Below are 24,539 nucleotides of genomic sequence, written 5' to 3' on the forward strand. Positions count from 1 at the left end.
TATTCTATGAGAACAAGGTGCATATAGTTTTTCTAATATTTGTGAATAAGAAAGAACAATTACAGCTAACATGTGCTTCATGCTGGGATCAACTAATTCCATTTCAAGCTGTGCACAGTTCTAATAAATAAATAAATAAATACTGTTTGTGTATCTGCTTATACAATTAAATATTAGGTTTCTCAAATAATTCTAGTCTGCTACTAGAATTATACAGCAAGTAAAGAAGAAACAGGAAAAGAAAAATTTTATAAACAGAAGCTTATCTCAAAAATAAAAAATCCCAACTTTATTTCTAAAGATTCTTTTTTATTTTCATGAATATCAGCATAAATTTGGCATCTCAACTGAATCCACATTGAGCATTTCTGTGATAGGTGAAAAGGCAAAGAGGGTAAGGATGTATCTCCATCTGGGATATTCCACCTGAGTTCTTTCTACTGAGCAGCGCTCCCTGAAATTTGTTAGAAGCTCACTGTGGCTGGTTTATTTTTTAAATAAGATTTATTAATTGCTCATTCTTGGTTCAGAGCAGAGACAAGGAAGAAGAGAATAGAAGCCTATGTGGTACATGAGGAAGAAATTCTTAGACTGGAGAAGAAAAACCATGGAGAGGGTCATTTTTTGATATTTGAAGAGCTATCACAGGTGAATGGTGGTTTGCAGACTTGTTCTATTTTATTCTAGGATGTGAGTTAGGAAAACATTTAAATTAGAGAGACTGAGGTTTTGCCTCAGTGTGAAGAACTCTGCATTAGCTGAAACTCCCTAGTAAATGATGCGGACCCTGTCACCAAACTCAGCAGAGGCTGGGTGCTGGGTCAGGAATCATGTGGGAGCATATACCTACTGATTGTTAGGGGTTTGGTTATACCTATTGATCTTCGAAGTCCCTTCCAGATCTGATTTAGTGAGGCTGACTTATCTCATCGGTGATGTAAACTAACCTACTGCTGATTCAGTGTGAGGATTTAAATTCATACATGAATATTTTTTGAGTGTCTGCTACATGCCAGGCACTGTTGTATGCAGTGAGACCACAGTGATTAAGCAGCCAGATACTCTCCTTGTAGAATGTACTTTCTCTAACAGGCAGATGGAAGGAGACTCTTTTCTGGGGATAAACACTCCAGGACTGTGTTAGGTAACGGACTACGAATATGTCACAAACATTTATGTTCTGCATATTTTGATAAATCAAAAAAGACTCTCTTTGCAGAGAATCAGTACTGCTGTGATTGTGTTTTTATATTTTACAAAGAAATACTAAGAAGTACCTTTTTATGATTTATGATTTCTACAGTCAATTTGGAGAAGTCAAATAGGAAAGTATCATATTAATTCAACATTGTTTGCCCAATTAATGACACTTCTCTAACAGAGGGGAAAAAAGAATTTCTATGTGAGTCTGATGTCTATATAGATTAAAAAGACAATAATGAGATATGGGGATATATGTATATGTATAGCTGATTCACTTTGTTATAAAGCAGAAACTAACACACCATTGTAAGATGTTAAAAGAAAAAGAAAATAACGTTGTTTTGGTGAACAACCGTCCTCAAGTTTGACAGACCAGTGTTTGAGAATGGGGTCTTCTGTTTACTGGCTGAGTGATCATTCATAAGTTACTTTACTTAAATCTCTTTCCTTACCTGTAATATGGCAATAAAAATAGTAACTACCTCATGAGTACTTGGCACTAAGAAATATTTGCTGAATGAATGATAGGTTTAGAAAATTTAATGATGAATGCATTTATTGCACCTATCATAATCCCAGCACACAATGATTAAATAGTCATGAATGTGTAGGTGATGATAGTGGTTGTAAAACTGTCCCTATTTGGAGATAATATGATCATCTATGTAGAAAACCCTATGGAATTTGTAAAAACCCTGTAGTAACTAAAAAGTGAGTATAATAAGGTTGCAACATACAAGATCAATATACAAAAATCAGTTGTATTTTTTATTTATTTATTTTTTTGTGGTATGCGGGCCTCTCACTGTTGTGGCCTCTCCCGTTGTGGAGCACAGGCTCCAGACGCACAGGCTCAGCGGCCATGGCTCATGGGCCCAGCTGCTCCACGGCATGTGGGATCTTCCCGGACCGGGGCATGAACCCATATCCCCTGCATCGGCAGGCGGACTCTCAACCACTGCACCACCAGGGAAGCCCCAAGTCAGTTGTATTTTATATACTAACAACAAACAATTAAGATTGAAATTAAAATAATAATGCCATTTCTAATAATATCAAAATATGAAATGCTTAGGGATAAATTTGACAAAAGATGTGCTAGATCTGTGTTCTGAAACTATACAGCATTGCTTAGAGAAATAAAAGAAAACATAAATTAATAGAGAGATATACCATTTTCATGGATCAGTAGACTCAAAGTTGTTAAGATGTCAGTTCTTTCCAAAATGATTTATAGAGTCATTATAATCCCAGTAAAAATCCAAATAGGTTTTTCTAAATTTCATATGGATTCTAAAGCTGATTCTATACTTCATATGGAAACACAAAGGATTTGGAATAACCCAAACAACTTTGAAAAAGAAGAGCAAAATTGCAAGACTTACACTTCCTGACTTCAAGACTAATTATGAAGCATTATTAAGAAAGTGTGATATTGATATAAAAATAGACAAATAGATCAATGAAACAGAATGGGGAGTCCAAATGTAGACCTATACATATATGGTCAATTGACTTTCAACAAAGATGCAAAGGCAATTCAGTGGAGAAATGATAGTTTTTTTCAACAAATGGGGCTGGCACAATGAACAACTACATATGAAAAAATGAGCTTAGGTCCATAGCTTGTACCATATACAAACATTAACTCAAAATTCATCATAGGTATAAATGTAAAACCTAAGACTTTAAACTTCTGGAAGAAAACATAGGAGAAAAATCTTTGTGACCTTGGATAGGGAAAGATTTCTTAGATACTTAGATAATATCTAAAAACTGAAAGCAACCTAAATGTCCAACAAGTCAATGGTTAAAAAAAAATTTGCTATACGCGTGCAATGGAATACTACTCAGAAATTAGAAGGTCTGTTGTATTTTTAAATGTACAACAACATGGATGAATCAGAAATAATTATTCTGGATGAAAGAAGCCAGACAAAAAGAGCACATACTGTACCATTCCGTTTCTGTAAAATTCTAGAAAATGCTAATTAGTCTGTAGTGACAAAGCTAATCTGGTTGTCTGTGGGTAGGGAAAATTTGAGAGCATTTTAATTAGACTAAAAACGGGAAGGTGAATACTTTCAGAGGTCATGGTCACATTTTTTATCTTGGTGGTGATGTTTTCATGGGTGTCAAAACTTACAAATTGTTTATTTTTAAATTCTTTTAGAGAAATTGTAGAGGATTTTTAAAAATTTATTTATTTATTTTGGCTGCACCGGGTCTTAGTTGTGGCATGCCATATCTTCAGTGTGGCACATGGGATCTTTCAGTTGCAGCATGCTAACTCTTTCTTGTGGCATGCATGCGGGTCTAGTTCCCTGACCAGGGGCTGAACCTGGCCCCCTATATTGGGAGCATGGAGTCTTACCCACTGGACCACCAGGGAAGTCACACCGATTGTTTACTTTAAATGTGTATAGTTTATTGTATGTCAGTTATGCCTTAATTGAAAAAAAAGTAATAAAGAACGTATGGTAGTTGTTACAAAGCTATGGGCTTATGACATGATTTTGGCAGTCTTTGGGCAACCTCAGAAGTGAGTTTTTGCTTGATAGAAAAGCTCATGTGGATTTACATTTTTAATTGTGACCACGTGGATCATAATTAGCTGTGAAGCACTGAAGAAAGTGAGAAAATGCTATCACTGGGCATTGGTTGTTTAATATAGTTAATATGGAGCCTTGGATGAATCTTATAATAATTGTCAACACATTTCATAGTCCTTCTTTTCATTTTGTCCTCAAATTTTTGGATCAGGAGAGCAAAGCCTGAACACTTATGTTCCAAGATACTCATTTGCACTTCTACTTAATGAGTAAATATAGCCATAGACATATTTTATCTTAATGAGAGAGAATTTTAATTTCTAGAGGACATATCTGATGTTGCATTAAAAAATAGAGTAAAATTCCACCCATATATTTTAATTTGCATTAGTGGATGCCTTTCATCTAAGGACTTCTCAAAATCATTTAATGTCCAAAGCCTGTAAGGTTCAAAGACTGTCCCAGTTTGACAGGTCCAAGAAAAGGGATTTAAGTGACTTCCAGGGATCCCAGAGCAATTCTGTAAATACAAATCTGTGTGTGTGTGTGTGTGTGTGTGTGCCCATGTGCACAAGTGCTTGTGTGCATGGTAGGTGGTCAGGCAAGGTACAGACAAAGCTGACCTAACTTCTGTGATTTTCTTCCTTCTTAAGTTCTCTTTTTAATGGACTGACTTTGCTGTTCTCCAAACAGGCCAGATATTTTCATGAAAAGGTATCATGGGCAAGTCACAAAGATCAAGCAACAATACGCCGCATGACCAGAGGAGAAAAAAATACCTAACAAGACTGTCCATCGCAAACTTCTCTCCTCTCAAGATTATTCCTTGCTTTGGGGGGTGGATACTATTTACAAGGCTTTGGGTATTGCTTTTTTTTTCTTTTTTTTTTTTTAAATTATTCCCCACCTTTATTTATTTTTATTTATTTAATTTTTCAACTTTATTAGAGTATAATTGCTTCACAATGGTGTGTTAGTTTCTGCTTTATAACGAAGTGAATCACTTATACATATACATCTGTTCCCATATCCCTTCCCTCTTGCGTCTCCCTCCCTCCCACCCTCCCTATCCCACCCCTCTAGGGAGTCACAAAGCACCGAGCTGATCTCCCTGTGCTATGCGGCTGCTTCCCACTAGCTATCTACCTTACATTTGGTAGTGTATATATGTCCATGCCTCTCTTTCGCTTTGTCACAGCTTACCCTTCCCCCTCCCCATATCCTCAAGTCCATTCTCAAGTAGGTCTGTGCCTTTATTCCTGTTTTACCCCTAGGTTCTTCATGACATTTTTTTTTCTTAAATTCCATATATATGTGTTAGCATACGGTATTTGTCTTTCTCTTTCTGAATTACTTCACTCTGTATGACAGACTCTAGGTCTATCCACCTCATTACAAATAGCTCAATTTCGTTTCTTTTTATGACTGAGTAATATTCCATTGTATATATGTGCCACATCTTCTTTATCCATTCATCCGATGATGGACACTTAGGTTGTTTCCATCTCCGGGCTATTGTAAATAGAGCTGCAATGAACATTTTGGTACATGGCTCTTTTTGAATTATGCTTTTCTCAGGGTATATGCCCAGTAGTGGGATTTCTGGGTCATATGGTAGTTCTATTTGTAGTTTTTTAAGGAACCTCCATACTGTTCTCCGTAGTAGCTGTACCAATTCACATTCCCACCAGCAGTGCAACAGGGTTCCCTTTTCTCCACACCCTCTCCAGCATTTATTGTTTCTAGATTTTTTGATAATGGCCATTCTGACCGGTGTGAGATGATATCTCACTGTAGTTCTGATTTGCATTTCTCTAATGATTAATGATGTTCATGTGTTTGTTGGCAGTCTGTATATCTTCTTTGGAGAAATGTCTCTTTAGGTCTTCTGCCCATTTTTGGATTGGGTTGTTTGTTTTTTTGTTATTTAGCTGCATGAGCTGCTTATAAGTTTTGGAGATTAATCCTTTGTCAATTGTTTCATTTGCAAATATTTCCTCCCATTCTGAGGGTTGTCTTTTGGTCTTGTTTACGGTTTCCTTTGCTGTACAAAAGCTTTGAAGTTTCATTAGGTCCCATTTGTTTATTTTTGTTTTTATTTCCATTTCTCTAGGAGGTGGGTCAAAAAGGATCTTGCTGTGATTTATGTCATAGAGTATTCTGCCTATGTTTTCCTCTAAGAGTTTGATAGTGTCTGGACTTACATCTAGGTCTTTGATAATCTTTTTTTTTTTTTTTTTTTGTGGTACACGGGCCTCTCACTGTTGTGGCCTCTCCCGTTGTGGAGCACAGGCTCCAGATGTGCAGGCTGAGCGGCCATGGCTCACAAGCCCAGCCGCTCCGCGGCATGTGGGATCTTCCCGGACCGGGGCACGAACCCGTGTCCTCTGCATCGGCAGGCGGACTCTGAACCACTGCGCCACCAGGGAAGCCCCTTTGATCCATTTTGAGCTTATTTTTGTGTATGGTGTTAGGGAGTAATCTAATCTCATACTTTTACATCTACCTGTCCAGTTTTCCCAGCACCACTTATTAAAGAGGCTGTCCTTTCTCCACTGTACATTCCTGCCTCCTTTATCAAAGATAAGGTGAACATATGTGTGTGGGTTTATCTCTGGTCTTTCTATCCTGTTCCATTGATCTATCTTTCAGTTTTTGTGCCAGTACCATACTGTCTGGATTAGTGTAGCTTTGTAGTACAGTCTGAAGTCAGGGAGCCTGATTCCTCCAGCTCCGTTTTTCGTTTTCAAGATTGCTTTAGCCACTCAGGGTCTTTTGTGTTTCCATACAAATTGTGGATTTTTTGTTCTAGTTCTGTGAAAAATGCCAGTGGTAGTTTGATAGGGATTGCATTGAATCTGTAGATTGCTTTGGGTAGTAGAGTCATATTCACAATGTTGATTCTTCCAATCCAAGAATGCGGTATATCTCTCCATCTATTTGTATCATCTTTAATTTCTTTCATCAGTGTCTTACAATTTTCTGCATACAGGTCTTTTGTCTCCTTAGGTAGGTTTATTCCTAGATATTTTATTCTTTTTGTTGCAATGGTAAATGGGAGTGTTTTCTTGATTTCATTTTCAGATTTTTCATCATTAGTGTACAGGAATGCCAGAGATTTCTGTGCATTAATTTTGTATCCTGCTACTTTACCAAATTCATTTATTAGCTCTAGTAGTTTTCTGGTAGCATCTTTAGGATTCTCTATGTATAGTTTCATGTCATCTGCAAACAGTGACAGATTTACTTCTGCTTTTCCAATTTGGATTCCTTTTATTTCCTTTTCTCCTCTGATTGCTGTGGCTAAATCTTTCAAAACTATGTTGAATAAGAGTGGTAGGAGTGGGCAACCTTGTCTTGTTCCTGACCTTAGTGGAAATGGTTTCAGTTTTTCACAATTGAGGATGATGATGGCTGTGTGTTTGTCATATTTGGCCTTTATTATATTGAGGAACGTTCCCTCTATGCCTATATTCTGCAGGGTTTTTATCATAAACCAGTGTTGAATTTTGTCGAAAGCTTTCTCTGCATCCAATGAGATGATCATATGGTTTTTCTCCTTTAATTTGTTAATATGGTGTATCACATTGATTGATTTGTGTATATTGAAGAATCCTTGCATTCCTGGAATAAACCCCACTTGATCATGGTGTATGATCCTTTTAATGTGCTGTTGGATTCTGTTTGCTAGTATTTTGTTGAGGATTTTTGCATCTATGTTCATCAGTGATATTGGCCTGTAGTTTTCTTTCTTTGTGATATCCTTGTTTGGTTTTGGTATCAGGGTGATAGTGACCTCGTAGAAAGAGTTTGGGAGTGTTGCTCCTTCTGCTATATTTTGGAAGAGTTTGAGAAGGATAGGTGTTAGCTGTTCTCTAAATGTTTGGTAGAATTTGCCTGTGAAGCCATGTAGTCCTGTGCTTTTGTTTGTTGGAAGATTTTTAATCACAGTTTCAATTTCAGTGCTTGTGATTGGTCTGTTCATATTTTCTATTTCTTCCTGATTCAGTCTTGGCAGGTTGTGCATTTCTGAGAATTTGTCCATTTCTTCCAGGTTGTTCATTTATTGGCATTGAGTTGCTTGTAGTAATCTCTCATGATCTTTTGTATTTCTGCAGTGTCAGTTGTTACTTCTCCTTTTTCATTTCTAATTCTACTGATTTGAGTCTTCTCCCTTTTTTTCTTGATGAGTCTGGCTAATGGTTTATCAATTTTGTTTGTGTTCTCAAAGAACCAGCTTTTAGTTTTATTGATCTTTGCTATTGTTTCCTTCATTTCTTTTTCATTTATTTCTGATCTGATTTTTATGATTTCTTTCTTTCTGCTAACATTAGGGTTTTTTTTTTCTTCTTTCTCTAATTGCTTTAGGTGCAATGTCAGGTTGTTTATTCAAGATGTTTCCTGTTTCTTAAGGTGGGATTGTATTGCTATAAACTTCCCTCTTAGAACTGCTTTTGCTGCATCCCATTGATCTTGGGTTGTCATGTCTCCATTGTCATTTGTTTCTAGGTATTTTTTCATTTCCTCTTTGATTTCTTCAGTGATCACTTCGTTATTAAGTAGTGTATTGTTTAGCCTCCATGTGTTTGTATTTTTTACAGCTCTTTTCCTGTAATTGATATCTAGTCTCATAGCATCGTGGTCGGAAAAGATACTTGATACAGTTTCAATTTTCTTAAATTTACCAAGGCTTGATTTGTGACCCAAGATATGATCTATCCTGGAGAATGTTCCATGAGCACTTGAGAAAAATGTGTATTCTGTTGTTTTTGGATGGGATGTCCTATAAATATCAATTAAGTCCATCTTGTTTAATGTATCATTTAAAGCTTGTGTTTCCTTCTTTATTTTCATTTTGGATGATCTGTCCATTGGTGAAAGTGGGGTGTTAAAGTCCCCTACTATGAATGTGTTACTGTTGATTTCCCCTTTTATGGTTGTTAGTATTTGCCTTATGTATTGAGGTGCTCCTATGTTGGGTGCATAAATATTTACAATTGTTATATCTTCTTCTTGAATTAATACCTTGATCATTATGAAGTGTCCTTCTTTGTCTCTTCTAATTGTCTTTATTTTAAAGTCTATTTTGTCTGATATAAGAATTGCTACTCCAGCTTTCTTTTGATTTCCATTTGCATGGAATATCTTTTTCCATCCCCTTACTTTTAGTCTGTATGTGTCTCTAGGTCTGAAGTGGGTCTCTTGTAGACAGCATATATATGGGTCTTGTTTTTGTATGCATTCAGCCAATTTGTGTCTTTTGGTGGGAGCATTTAGTGCATTTACATTTAAGGTAATTATCGATATGTATGTTCCTATTCCCATTTTCTTAATTGTTTTGGGTTCGTTATTGTAGGTCTTTTCCTTCTGTTGTGTTTCTTGCCTAGAAAAGTTCCTTTAGCATTTGTTGTAAAGCTGGTTTGGTGGTGCTGAACTCTCTCAGCTTTTGTTTGCCTATAAAGCTTTTAATTTCTCCATGAAATCTGAATGAGATGCTTGCTGGGTTGATAATCTTGGTTGCAGGTTTTTCTCCTTCATCACTTTAAATATGTCCTGCCAGTCCCTTCTGGCTTGCAGAGTTTCTGCTGAAAGATCAGCTGTTAACCTTATGGGGATTCTTTTGTGTGTTATTTGTTGTTTTTCCCTTACTGCTTTTAATATGTTTTCTTTGTATTTAATTTTTGACTGTTTGATTAATATGTGTCTTGGCATATTTTTCCTTGGATTTATTCTGTATGGGACTCTCTTGCCTCCTGGACTTGATTAACTATTTCCTTTCCCATATTAGGGAAGTTTTCAACTATAATCTCTTCAAATATTTTCTCAGTCCCTTTCTTTTTCTCTTCTTCTTCTGGAACCCCTATAATTCGAATGTTGGTGTGTTTAATGTTGTCCCAGAGGTCTCTGAGACTGTCCTCAGTTCTTTTCATTCTTTTTTCTTTATTCTGCTCTGCAGTAGTTATTTCCACTATTTTATCTTCCACGTCACTTATCCATTCTTCTGCCTCAGTTATTCTGCTATTGATCCCATCTAGAGTATTTTTAATTTTATTTATTGTGTTGTTCATCATTGCTTGTTTCACCTTTAGTTCTTCTAGTTTCTTGCATTTTGTCTTTTGTATTTCCAAGATTTTGGATCATCTTTACTATCATTATTCTGAATTCTTTTTCAGGTAAACTGCTTATTTCCTCTTCATTTGCTACGTCTGTTGGGTTTTTATCTTGCTCCTTCACCTGCTGTGTGTTTTTCTGTCTTCTCATTTTGCTTATCTTACTGTGTTTTGCGTCTCCTTTTTGCAGGCTGCAGGTTCGTAGTTCCTGTTGTTTTTGGTGTCTATCCCCAGTGGCTAAGGTTGGTTCAGTGGGTTGTGTAGGCTTCCTGGTGGAGGGGACTTGTGCCTGCGTGCTGGTGGATGAGGCTGGAGCTTGTCTTTCTGGTGGGCAGGTCCAGGTCTGGTGGTGTTTTTTTGGGTGTCTGTTGCCTTATTATGATTTTAGGCAGCCTCTGTGCTAATGGGTGGGGTTGTGTTCCTGTCTTGCTAGTTGTTTGGCATAGGGTGTCCAGCACTGTAGCTTGCTGGTCGTTCAGTGAAGCTGGGTGTTGGTGTTGAGATGGAGATCTCTGGGAAATTTTCACTGTTTGATATTATGTGGAGCTGGGAGGCCTCTTGTGGACCAGTGTCCTGAAGTTGACTCTCCCACCTCTGAGGCACAGCACTGACTCCTGGCTGCAGCACCAAGAGCCTTTCATCCACACGGCTCAGAAGAAAAAGGAGAAAAAGTAGAAAGAAAGAATTTGTAGAAGTAGAAAGAAAGAAAGAAAGAAAGAAAGGAGGGAGGGAGGGAGGATGGAGGGAAGGAAGGAAAAAAAGAAAGGAAAAAGTATAATAGAATAAAGTATGATAATATATAATAAAGTTATTCAAATAAAAAATAATTGTTAAGAAAATAAAATTTTAAAAAAAGCGTGGATAGAACCCTGGGACAAATGGTGGAAGCAAAGCTATACAGATAAAATCTCACACAGAAGCATACACATACACACTCACAAAAATAGGAAAAGGGGAAAAAAATCATAAATCTTGCTCTCAAAGTCCACCTCCTCAATTTGGGATGATTCATTGTCTAAAGGAAGGAAGGAAGGAAGGAAGGAAGGAAGGGAGGGAGGGAGGGAAGAAAGAAAGAAAGAAAGAAAGAAAGAAAGAAAGATAGAAGATTAAGTAAAATAAAATTATTAAAATAAAAAATAATTATTAAGAAAAAAATGGACGGATAGAACTCTAAGACAAATGGTGGAAGCAAAGCTGTACAGACAAAATCTCACACAGAAGTATACACATACACACTAACAAAAAGAGGAAAAGGGGAAAAAATCATAAATCTTGCTCTCAAAGTCCACCTCCTCAATTTGGGATAATTTGTTGTCCACAGGAGGGAAGGAAGGAAGGAAGGAAGGAAGGAAGGGAGGGAGGGAAGAAAGAAAGAAAGAAAGAAAGAAAGATAGAAGATTAAGTAAAATAAAATTATTAAAATAAAAAATAATTATTAAGAAAAAAATGGACGGATAGAACTCTAAGACAAATGGTGGAGGCAAAGCTGTACAGACAAAATCTCACACAGAAGTATACACATACACACTAACAAAAAGAGGAAAAGGGGAAAAAATCATAAATCTTGCTCTCAAAGTCCACCTCCTCAATTTGGGATAATTTGTTGTCCACAGGAGGGAAGGAAGGAAGGAAGGAAGGAAAGGAGATAACGTAAAATAAAATAAAGTAAGATAAAATAAAAGTTATTAAAATAAAAAATAATTATTAAGAAAAAAGAATTTTTAAGAAAAACGGACAGATAGAACCCTAGGACAAGTGGTGGAAGCAAAGCTATACAGACAAAATCTCACACAGAAGCATACACATACGCACTCACAAAAAGACGAAAAGGGGATTAGAAAGCGGGACGTTTGGCTTGGGAGCGGGAACGGCTTAGTCGTACACGGAGAAAGAACGATTTAAAAATGGGTGATGTTGAGAAGGGCAAGAAGATTTTTGTTCAGAAGTGTGCCAGTGCCATACTGTGGAAAAGGGAGGCAAGCACAAGACTGGGCCACATCTCCATGGTCTGTTTGGGCGAAAGACAGGTCAGGCTGTCGGATTCACTTACACAGAGGCCAACAAGAACAAAGGCATCACCTGGGGAGAGGAGACGCTGATGGAGTATTTGGAGAATCCCAAGAAGTACATCCCTGGAACAAAAATGATCTTCACTGGCATTAAGAAGAAGGGAGAAAGGGCAGACTTGATAGCTTATCTCAAAAAAGCTACTAATGAGTAATAGTTGGCCACTGCCTTATTTATTATGAAACAAATGTCTCATGACTTTTTATGTGTACCATATTTAAATTGATCTCATACACTAGAATTCAGATCATGAATAGCTGATGCAATATTTCTGTCCTGATTTAAATAAGATTGGCTTGTGGCTAAATGAATATGGTCAGCTTTTTGAATTTTGATAGTAATTCTGGTTCAGCAAGTACTATCCCTGTTTTCCCCTTCTAAAGAGATGATTAAACTTGAATAAGGAATGTTAAACTTTTCAGGGATATGGTGAATGCCTTCTCAAACCCTATAGGAGATTGGTTATATATTTAGATTTCTATAACTGGTTATATTAAAATATTGAGAAGCTCCCTTCACTGTCTCATAGACCAGCAAGATTCACCTGTGTATCAAGTTGTGTTCATTCACCTGTTAAGGCAAGGGCTGAAGATACACTGACAATGTCCACTTTATATTTTTGGTCTTAAATATGCCAAATTAATTAAAATTCTCCATCTAAAATATTGCATTTTACTTAATGAAGGGCATTTTAGTGTGGTTTATGTATAGCATCAGATAAAGAATATTTAGTACTTCTCACATTTTATAGGTGATCTTTAAGATCAGATGCTTTTAAAATTCACTGTGACATGATAGGTTGGGAAACTTGCTTGTGAATTCTTTACAAAGTCAGATTAATTATAATTCAGGATTGTCTTTTAAAGAGGTATTCAGAAACACAACTGTAGAACTACTGTAGATGTGTGATTGGTAATGATGCTTTTGCCAACTCAGAAGGGTTACGGTAGAGGAGCTCTATCATTAGCACAGATTTGTAAGTTATCTGATCATAAGGCTTGAGAATTAATAAAAAGTCACAGATCAAAAAAAAAAAAAGAGGAAAAGGGGAAAAATCATAAATCTTGCTCTCAAAGTCCGCCTCCTCAATTTGGGATGATTTGTTGTCTATTCAGGTACTCCACAGATGCAGGGTACATCAAGTTGATTGTGGAGCTTTAATCCGCTACTCCTGAGGCTGCTGGGAGAGATTTCTCTTTCTCTTCTTTGTTCTCACAGCTCCCGGGTCTCAGCTTTGGATTTGGCCCCGCCTCTGCGTGTCAGTCGCCAGAGGGCGTCTGTTCTTCACTCAGACAGGACGGGGTTAAAGGAACAGCCGCTTCGGGGACTCTGGCTCACTCAGGCCAGGGGGAGAGAGGGGTACGCAGTGCGGGGTGAGCCTGCGGTGGCAGAGGCCGGCGTGACGTTGCACCAGCCTGAGGCGCGCTGTGTGTTCTCCCGGGGAAGTTGTCCCTGGATCACAGGACCCTGGCAGTGGCGGGCTGCACAGGCTCCCGGAAGGGGGGCGTGGCCAGTGACCTGCGCTCTCACACAGGCCTCTTGGCAGCGGCAGCAGCAGCCCCAGCGTCCCACGCCCGTCTCTGGGGTCCGTACTGTTTTAGCCGCGGCTCGCGCCTGTCTCTGGAGCTCCTTTAAGCAGACCTCTTAATCCCCTCTCCTCGTGCACCAGGAAACAAAGAGGGAAGAAAAAGTCTCTTGCCTCTTCGGCAGGTCCAGACTTTTTCCCGGACTCCCTCCCGGCCAGCCGTGGCGCACTAACCCCTTCAGGCTGTGTTCACGCCGCCAACCCCAGTCCTCTCCCTGCACTCCGACCGAAGCCCGAGACTCAGCTCCTAGCCCCGCCCACCCCGGCGGGCGAGCAGACAAGCCTCTCGGGCTGGTGAGTGCCGTTCAGCACCAATCCTCTGTGCGGGAATCTCTCCGCTTTGCCCTCCGCACCCCTGTGGCTGCGCTCTCCTCAGCGACTGCGAAGCTTCCCCCTCCGCCACCCGCAGTCTCCGCCCGCGAAGGGGCTTCTACTGTGTGGAAACCTTTCCTCCTTCACAGCTCCCTCCCACAGGTCCTGTCCCTATCCTTTTGTCTGTTTATTCTTTTTTCTTTTGCCCTACCGAGGTACATGGGGGGTTTCTTGCCTTTTGGGAGGTCTGAGGTCTTCTGCCAGCGTCCAGTAGGTGTTCTGTAGGCGTTGTTCCAGGTGTAGATGTATTTCTGGTGTGTCTGTGGGGAGGAAGGTGATCTCCGCGTCCTACTCTTCCGCCATCTTTCCCGGAAGTCTGGGTATTGCTTTTGATTCATATTGATTTAACATATACTCAGCCTCTACTGTGTTGCAAGCATTTTGCCAAACTCTCGGCATACATTTAATTACATGATTGCCACCACAGCACTGAGATATGGGTGATAGAACTAGGCTTGCTTGGTTCAAACACCTTGTACAGGGTCAAAGATGTAGTAAGTCATGGAGTGTGGGTTGAAACTGGGTCATTCGAGGCAGACAGATCCGGGTTCTTCTGCAGCTAGCTATGTGACCTTGGACAAGTTCCGTACTCACATTTGAGACTTGATGCCCTCATTATAAGAGAGAATTATAAAGCTTACAGAGTTCTTTGGTGGATAACTTTAGAACTGAAACTTCAACATCAGTTGGGCGATCTCCCTTTGAATCGTATAGCTGTTCTGAATTACAGGCAACCTTCACTTTTCTGGCCTGTTTTTGGAAAGATGCCCTCCTCCCTCCCAGGTGCTATACTTGGCAGTTTGCTTATGCAAGATCTACAGGCCAAATTATGTGCCTAATCCAACAGGAGTACAGAGGATATAAGATTCAGGTCAGAACTGGAGAAGTGTTTCTTGGCTTCTTCCATGGATCTTTTTTAGGGTATAAAGGTTTACATGAATTACACGCCTTCCAGGTGTATCCTGACTACTTTTAGAGATTTTATAAGCTGAATCCCAGAGTTTTCCCATCACAGTGGAAAGTACTTAAGAGTTCCTGTAGTAACTTTCTATAGCCTTGGTGGTTTGCATGAGGGCTGTAAAGATATTCAAGAGCACAGCATTTTCTCTTTAGCTTTTCTGTCAGATGTTTGATTTCCTGGTTGGTGCTTGTTTCAACCATGAAATGGGAAAGGTGGAAGGGAGCAGACTGGGCATTTTTCTGATCCTAATTTAAAATGACTGTCCCTGAGTATCCCTCAAAGTGGCTTAGAGTTTATTTAGTGCCCTCTGTAGAGTTCTTGAGGGGGCTAGAGCTCATTCAGAAAGTATGTTAGTATGGCTTACGGCTTCTTCTCTGATTCTTTTGGAACAAATGTGACATTAGATTTGTACAGAAATAGTATCAAGGAGTTTTGTACTTTTGCATGCAAAGTAGTTTCTATCCTAACAGGCAAAAGAATATTTTAAAGGTCTTTTTCATTTTTGTGAATGAACAGACAAAATAATGTATCCCGGGAAAGCTCTTTGTTGTATAGGAAATCAATTCGACGTCAGGTCAGATGGAAATTTTGATGTGATAGTGCACTGATTCCCCATGCATTATGGGAAGTGGTGTTTTTTTTTTTTTTGCGGTACGCGGGCCTCTCACTGTTGTGGCCTCTCCCGTTGCGGAGCACAGGCTCCGGACGCGCAGGCTCAGCGGCCATGGCTCACGGGCCCAGCCGCTCCGCGGCATGTGGGATCTTCCCGGACCGGGGCACGAACCTGCATCCCCTGCACTGGCAGGCAGACTCTCAACCACTGCGCCACCAGGGAAGCCCCATGGGAAGTGTTTTGACCTCTAGCCTACTCTCTTCCCATTGCTCCCAGCTGTCTCGTGTGTGTGTGTGTGTGTGTGTGTGTATGTATAGATACGTCTATCCCCGAAATTGAAATAAAGTATTTGTGAATATAATTATACTTCTCAAATGGTAGAAGGACTGGTTAGTACAGTTTTGCAGAAAATAGTTTTCTGATGTAAAGAGAAACATCTTCATTTAATTTTGTGTGATGGATTTTTTTTTTTTTCATATGCCAAGATCACTTAGCACAGCCGTTTTCAGTTTGGGGTGATTGACAATGTCTTCCTGTTTTGCTATAGCAGTTACACTTTCCCTGCTTTCTCTTAGGAGTCATCTCTACGGCAGACATTCTTGATCGAGAGACAACAGGGTCATACTGGCTGACTGTGTACGCCACAGATCGGGGCGTTGTTCCACTCTATTCCACGATTGAGGTCTACATTGAAATTGAAGATGTGAATGACAATGCCCCGCTGACCTCTGAACCTATTTATTATCCTGTTGTCATGGAAAACTCTCCGAAGGATATATCTGTCATTCAGATCCAGGCTGAGGACCCTGACTCTAGTTCCAGTGAAAAACTGACATACAGGATTACAAGTGGGAATCCTCAGAACTTTTTTGCCATCAACATCAAAACAGGTAAGGGAATGCTCGTATGACTGTTTTTAGTTGTTAGTCCACAACTTTTAAATTCATGAGTCTGACACTTGCTATACCCTCTTATTTATTTTATTGTGTGGAGAACAGCATTCTCCTTTCTGGGAACTGCTTGAAAAGGTGAGCGTTTTACCTGTCTGGTTTGGTATGTTTTAATTCCAACTGACATTGAGGTGAAGTGATCTAAGAGAAATCGTAGGCTTTCACAGGAAGCCTTAGATTTGCTTTACTCATAATTGTAAAACGTGGTTCCTAAGCCATTCAGAGAGCCAGCTGCCCCCTTTCTCTATCTTGGGAGAGAGTAACCTGGGCCATGCTGGGTTCTATGGGTAGCTGGCTTTGTCACACCTCTCTTTCTAGGAACTTCTCCCTTGCTTGGCCTTAGTCCAGCATGCCATAAATAATCTCCTTAAAGCCTTAACTTTAAGCCCCAGATGTTTTGTGATTTCTGTACTACCCATCAATGAAATGTCAGTGTTTAGTAGAACTTCCAGTATCTAAATCTTTACATAAAACATACACATTTTAGTGTTCTTGGTTTTTGCTCAAAAAGTTTCTAGAGAGTGCACCGAAAACTTAACTTGTTGACTAAGGACCAGAAAGGGCAGGTGTGGAGTTTGGTTGAATGCATTCTGAGACAAGTACATATACTGGAAAAAAGTGCTTTGCAGAGTAAATCTCAGAAGTTTGTTGCTTTCTTGTGATTTTCCTCTTTTAGATCTGAACAAGCAGGTAAAACACTCAGTGAGAGTTGTGATGGATAGAGTTTTAATTAAATGAAATTTAGAAGAATTAGAAGATACTATAGCTATCTCACTCTGGGTGAGTTGATATTGGTCAAAAGTTAGGCTAGGTGATTGATGTTTGTTGGTTGGGACATGCCTCACTTTCCTAACAAAGTACTGATTGAGTTGATAGTTATTTCTCCTGCTCATGTTTGTTCAAGTAGAAACATATAACTGATGCCAAGCATTTTATAAATGCCAGGTTCCCATTAACATAATTTAAAGAGAATGCCAAGGGTTTTTTTTTGAAACTATTGATTTTTTTCTAATTATGAGTGGGTCAGTCATTTTGTTAATCAGAGTTTAGCATTTGAATAGTGTTGAATCAGGATCTGACTTTAATTTCATTAGAAGACAGAGAGTGGTCATCAGCTATCAGTGTCTAATTCAGGCGTCCTTGAACTTAAAGTAGAAGACTCAGAGAACCGGAGCCACGCCCATCTTTTCAACACCCTCTTAAGTACGGGGAGCCTCCCATGCACGTGAGGACCCCCACCCTCCTGATTCACTTTCTCACTGTAGCCAAGAGCTCTGTATAATATGGTGACAGAGAAATGAATTCAGATACTTGAGAAGATCAAGAGGGAAAAAGAACAAAGACAAAAAAAATCACAGGAAAGAAGTTGAGGACATATATGTCTTCACACTTCACAGCCCCTGTGGAGCCTGAAACACCCCAGTCATATTCCGAATCCTCCCTCTTGATTCCATTGGCACTTGAGTCAGTAAGAGTGAACCCAGCACCCTCTTTTATAAAAGACACTGCACAAGGGCAATGTCAACTGGTCTCTTCCTCCACTCATGGCTGAAATTAAAGAAAGAATAAACGTCACAGGGAATAATTTGGACTGGAAGTGAAGACCATAGACCACGCACTATTTGCAGAGAAGAACATGGAGACTCATGTAACTAAAGCTGTCTTTTATCTAGCTTTGAAAAGTTTGCCCTTGGATTTTCAGAAATTCCTGTATTATCGAAATTTGGACTGTATTACATAAGAGCCTTAATCATATTTATAATTTCTCTGTCCTAGCTATAGATTTTTAAAAAGGATTTGTGCCAGGAATGACATTTTAGACCAACTTTTCTAATAGTCTAAAAGGAACATATAGCACACTTTGTAATTCTCAGACACACGATAAGAAAACACTGGATTTTGTTTATCCGTTTAGTCATTCACCAAGCATTTATTGTGCCTACTAGTTTCCAAACAGGATCTTATAGAGAGAGTTATAAACTTAAGAGATGGCCCAAGCCTATCAGTGACCCAAGGTACGTGAAATTACTAACTGACCAATATTTATGATAGAGTGAAAGTAGAGTGAAAGTTTGCAATAACTGATTATGGTAGAGGAGTTTCACTCAATATGGGGTGGGCAAGAGTGGTAGTTAGGGAGTGTTTCATGGAGGAGGGTAGCATTTGGGATTAGAAGTACTGGTTTTCAAACCCTTGCTCTGCACTTCTAACTGGGAAACATCACGAACCACAGCAGGGAAAACATAGACTAAATCAGACACTCTGGGCTCTGTGAGCTTGGGCAGGTTCCTGAACCTCTCTGAACTTCGGTTTTTAGTGAGAAAGGATAATTGCAAGGCACAAAGTGGTCCTCAAGTAAAATGCTTACCACAGTGCCTGGCACAGTGAAACTGCAAAGAGAGTTGATACCCAATCCTGATTGCTGTAACTCTGATTACAGGCACATCAGTTATTCTCCTCGGACCTCAGATTCTTATCTAGAAAATGAAAATGACCTTGCTTACTTCATACGAGTTGCTCAAGAAGTCTGAATTCATGATGTGTTTGAAGGCCATTGGTGAACTACAAAGTTCTAGAAGAGTCATGTTATTACTCTTCTTATTTCTATTGAGATTCGCAGAACCATGAGCCTGGTGTAACCCTTGTTAAGCTTGTTGCTCTAAATATAATGCTGCCTATGCAGCAATTTCCATCCGATTCAACAAGCTCTCCAAAGAGATGGCTTAATTTTTGGCATACTTCCTGTCTCTCTAAAGTCCTTTGTCTGCAATAGTTACGTAAATGTAACATTTTTCAGGAATGAAGGGAGAGGTGTACCTAACTGGTATATTTAGGTAATATTTATGCTTTAGATTTTTTCAACTGGTGTGGGCTCCGATAAACTGACCTTTCATTCCTTCCTCTGTGGTAGAGCTGAAATTTATAGAGTTCCATTTTGCTTTGGCAATGTGCTACATAATAAATAAAGATTAACATGATTAATGTGAACTCGAATAATGTCAATACTTAGGGTCCACAGCTTGCAGCAGCTAACAGGCGTCCGGGACCCAGAAAGGGAGAGAGATTTCTCTAATGAACACTCTGTTCTCTACCTAAAGAACTGTTTTTTTGGTTTCCTACCAGACCTAAAATCACGTAGAGTCAGTAGTCTGTGGACTTTCTCTAGTAATTCCTGTGGCTTAAGAAGAAAAACAAAAGCTGTAATGCTCTGAGGTCCTTTCTGGCCTGTACAGAGAACCCTTGATTAATTCCAGGCTGAACAGGTGATTTTAATCAAAGGCAGCTTCCTGCATGTGCCTGCCTTAACTAGTCAGTAACGGGAGTCCTACCCACGTGTTCTGAGCGGGAGACACCCAGCAGGCTGGTGCTCACCTGTCTCTCTGGGTGAGCAGGAACTTAAATGCTTCCTTCCAGCACTTGTAACGAAATCCAAGCTGGCTGCTGAGTGGTCATCCAGGCTGAATTGGGGAACAGGTGTGGGAAGTTCCTCTAGGATTTCAGAATGTTTATTGTAGTTGTGTCTGCAGTATGGGAACCATTTGGCACAGTGCCAGCATGCCAGCATTTAGTGGAGCACTCAATAAATATTGTTGTTTTTATTATTATTAATCATCCTGTTTTCCCCACTAGAGTCAAGTTTGTGTGAGTTGCAAGCATACTTCTCCCGAACCCCCCTGTCTTTTTTTTGAAGTATAGTTGATTTAAATTGTTGTCTTAGTTTCAGGTGTACAGCAAAGTGATTCAGTTATACATACATATATATATATTCTTTTCAGATTCTTTTCCATCATAAGTTATTACAAGATATTGAATATAGTTCCCTGGGCTATACAGTAGGACCCTGTTGTTTATCTGTTTTATATATAGTAATGTGTATCTGTTAATCTCAAACTCCTAATTTATCACCCCCTTTCCCCTTTCATAAACATAAGTGTGTTTTCTATGTTTATGCGTCTGTTTCTATTCTGTAAATAAGTTCATTTGTATCATTTTTTTAAGATTCCACATATAAGTGATATATGATATTTGTCTTTCTCTGGCTTATTTCACTTAGTATGATAATCTCTAGGTATAGCCATGTTGCTGCAAAGGAGACATACTTGAAAGGCGGTGATATCTTTCCTTCCTAATCAGTGTGTAGCACTGGAACCTTCCACGGGGTTTTATAAAGTGTATTATGCACTACTGTGTGCCACTGCTGTTCTAGACCCCAGGTATTGGTGGGATGGGTGATAGAACAGAAGTATAAGACATTACTGCATTCAGGGAATTTATTCTCATGGGAAAAATAGGACCATCACACATACTACGCACTTTAGTAAGAATGTAAGGCAGTTTATAAAAAATAAATGGTCAAACTCTGTGGAATATAAGCTGTGAACAGGATAACATGTCTGGGTGGGGCAGAGCTCAGTGCCAGCTGGAGTAGGAGAGGATGGTGTGAGGACTTTGCAGACCCCTGAAATGGACCCTGAAGAATGGATCAGTCTGCAAAGAGAGAAGCGAGAAAATTACCCAGGGACTATGAACAAGTTAAGCTGACCTTGAAAACCCATTCGTTGCTACTTGAGCTAGTTGGAGAGGCTTTATATCATTAGAAAAGGAATTTTAAAAGACTCATAAATGTCTGGAGTGTTGGAAGACATTAGAAGTAGCAACTATGCACATCTCTTTTATTCTTGTTTGATGATATTTAGATTTTTAAAAGCCCTGGGTCTTATATCTTCCTTCTGAGAGGCCTAATAAAATAACCTTTTAGAGGGAAAAAACATACCTAAGATAGAGCCCTTTATTATTTTCTTTGCCTCTGTTAAACATAGATCCAGGATTAGGGTATGCTGTATTAAGAGCCTGTATCTCTGAAAGTGAGCCTTATTTAATCCAGACCTTTTGATGGTTCACTAGCCAGGGCATGGGCTTTCTAAATTCCTTCCTTCAGTTGGGATGTCTCCCTTTGGTCCATGCTCTGGCCGCTGGCATTGCCACCTAAATTTGAGCGGAGGTGAAGCTCAGCTTGCTTTCACTTTGTGTGAGTCTCTTGGGATTAACCTGACCAAAGCATACTTATGTGTAGGAAGACTTGCTGCCCTCTCCTCTTCTCAGGGGAGCTGACAGAAAGTGAACCTTTCAAAAGCATGTGTGCTGTAGGAATACCTCAAAGCCTAACCTTAACGACTGATTCCCTCGGGCTTAGACATTTTTCCCTATACAAAGAGGAGGGATAACTTATTATAATATTGGACGTCATTAGTTTTTTAACCAACTCTAAATAATAGCAGCTTGGGACTTCCCTGGCGGCCCAGTGGTTAAGACTCCATGCTTTCTGGTTCCACTGCAGGGGGCATGCATGGGTTCCATCCCTGGTTGGGGAACTAAGATCCAGCCTGCTGCACTGCGTGGCCAAAAACAAACAAACAAATAAATAAATAGTATCAGCTTGCCTTTCAGTGTACAGTATAAGATGAAGCTGGTAAGTGTTACCTGGAGGAGTAACAGAGAGAGAAAAATCTAGATCATATTTCAGCATGATGATGATCGACTGGCAGGCTTGTTAGACTATGGATTCCTGGGGTGGAGCTCGATCATTTGCATTTCTAACAAGCTCTTATGTGATGCTGGCATTGCTCCCCTGAAAACTAGGTTAGCAAGACTCTAGACTTCAGTATCCAAAGAGAAATGAAAGAGGGAGGTAACAGTTCTGAGAGATGACCTGAGGACAAGGTAGCCAACTTTGTAATTTATCCGTACACTCTTTTATTTTAAATTTTACTGGAGTGTAGTTGATTTACAACGTTGTGTTAGTTTCAGGTGTATACTCTTGACTTACAGTGCTGGGGTTTTGAAATTTGACCATGAATGCAAAGTGCTCTCTGTACCCACCCCCAGAATCAACTTTCATACCCTTGCTTATACGTTCTGTTTTATGGAGTAGAGAAAAATGAAAATTCTGTCTCTTTAATGGTCCATGAGCAAAAACACTGTGATACCTAAGACTTGTGGTTAATAAAAATTCTGGGTTATATTAATGTTTGGATACACTTCTCTTGTTTCCAAATATATAACATTAAGAAGAAACTGTTGCTAAATAGAATTCAGAAATACTTTAATGAATCAGCAAACATTTGATATTAGTTTATCATAAAAAGAGTGATGACTCATAAAAGAGTGGTGCTTAAAAATAATCTGGTATCGTAAGTAAGCTAAGCCTTCTGTTGATGCCCAGCTGTATTTGGGGATAATCTGCTTAACAAACCACCTTTTCCTGGAAAACAGAAGGAGACCTGGCTTTATGTTATAACATCAGAGATTAAAAAGAAGAAAACACACAAGGTGAAGGACAAGGCGACAAATATTGATGATTTTTCTTTCAAGTGAACATTGCAGAAATCCCTTGTTACAGTCTCTTGTTCCTTGTTTCTTCCTAATGGAAAGCTAAATTCTCCTGAATGGGTAGAAATGACTGCGGGATGATGAGTTGATATTCATAAGTCCAGGCACAAAGCAGATAATGTAGCGAATAAGTACGTATGAAACTGTAAATCACCCTTGCTCCTTCTTTCAGCCATGAAAGGAGGCCTTGTCCTATAGAACATTAAATTGTGTTCATTTAATCCAACGAGTCCAGTAGAACAAATCGGCCTCATGCAGATTGATCACAGGAGGTTATTTAAATTCAGCAGTGACCTTTGCATCCCTGTGAATGTGCTTCACGTGAACAAGGACAAAGGGAACTTTTCTGCACTGTCATTGTATCACTGGGGAGACTCTGCATTTCCCCATTTGATCAACTCGTAAGTGTGGACTGGGGGTGGGGGGTTCTGAGGGTGCAGAGGGGGACATTGCAAAGGAGAGTGTGCTTTCACCTAGAGTGGACTCAGGTTCTGCCTTCCTGTGGCTTGATTTTGGTTTTTTTTTGTTTTTTGGATGCTGCTTGTGACTGTAAGTACCGATTTCAGAGTTTCTCAACTTCAGTACTTTCGACATTTTGGACTGGATCAGTCTTTGTTTGGGGAGCTGTGCTAGGCATTATACGATGTTTAGCAACATTTCTGGGCCCCTACGAGATGCCAGTCGTGCCCCTTCCCCTAGTTGTGACAGCCAAAATACCTCCAGACATTGTCAAGCATCCCCTGGGGTAAAAAATGCCCCTGTTGAAAACCACCGAACTAATGTGGAATATTTTCCAAGACTCTATTTCACTTGCCCTTAACAAAACACCCTACAAAATGAGTAACTAATTAGGGAGGTGTGGTGGTATTGTTAACATTTTCAAAAAGTGCTTGTGTGCATATATCTATATATAGAAACAGGTGCAAATGTATATTATTAACAATAATAAAATGATATAAAATAAAAAAGGAAGAAATCCAAAGCTGCCTCTCACTCCCCTCTCACTTCCCTCTCACTCCGGGTTCTTTGTATTTTAAAGGCTTTATGAATATTTGAAATCAAATCCATTAGCAAAAAAAGAACAAAACAATAACAAAACTTCCAACAGAATGAAAGTGGAGGAAGTTATTGTTTTCTCAAATCTGAGTGTTTGGACAGAATCTCATCAAAGTCAGTTTTGCACAGCGTTCTTCAGAAAACAGCATCAAGGGGTTATTTTGAGGGTCCCAGAGTTTATTCCCTTGAAATACTTAAGTAGCTCCAAATCCTGTTCCTGCTTAATGTCAGCCTTCTGACAGATAAATATGAGGATTGTTACTTCCCTGGAATAAAAGGGAGTGGGAAAAAAAAAAAAAAACCTTTTGCCCTCAGTTGGGGAGTCTGCAGTCCTGTATCTAGATTAAGGCTCTCTGAGGTCTTTGGCATCCCTTGTAAATATGCAGTGTTCATTTACAAGCCTCAGGGAACTGGTAGATTGTGGGGACTTAGACCAGTGTCTCAGATCACCGTCCTTGGATACACCATAGGTTGTGAAGACTTTTCTAACTGGTGCCACCATCAGTAATAGGAAAGAAGACTTTGACCCCCAAATTGAGTCACGTTTCGATGGACAGCTCTTCTAATTAGGTAACAGCATTCATGAGAAACAGATTCGGATCTTTGAATTAATATGACTGTTACTTGGAAAAAAAGAGCTTCAGGTCTTGACTTTTATAAAATTGAATTCCAGGCAGGTA

At 39.4% G+C, this 24,539-nt stretch overlaps 1 protein-coding gene and 1 pseudogene across 3 annotated transcripts in view; both read left to right on the plus strand.

The window, feature by feature from the left end:
- The window catches only part of FAT3 (FAT atypical cadherin 3), a gene marked incomplete at its 3' end in the record, with an annotated part of 711,881 nt that overhangs the window by 307,950 nt on the left and 379,392 nt on the right, over positions 1-24,539 (plus strand). For both annotated transcript variants that reach the window (XM_081241326.1, XM_081241325.1), the window contains exon 4: positions 16,039-16,353. In XM_081241326.1, coding sequence (XP_081097452.1) covers positions 16,039-16,353 — 315 coding nt within the window. The remainder of the gene's footprint in view (positions 1-16,038; positions 16,354-24,539) is intronic.
- LOC308621134 (cytochrome c-like) lies at positions 11,191-12,346 on the plus strand (annotated as a pseudogene). Its single transcript has one exon. The product of its transcript is annotated as a cytochrome c-like (transcript).

The sequence above is a fragment of the Mesoplodon bidens genome, assembly GCF_964165515.1.
Source record: "Mesoplodon bidens genome assembly, chromosome: 7".
Lineage (NCBI taxonomy): Eukaryota > Metazoa > Chordata > Mammalia > Artiodactyla > Ziphiidae > Mesoplodon > Mesoplodon bidens.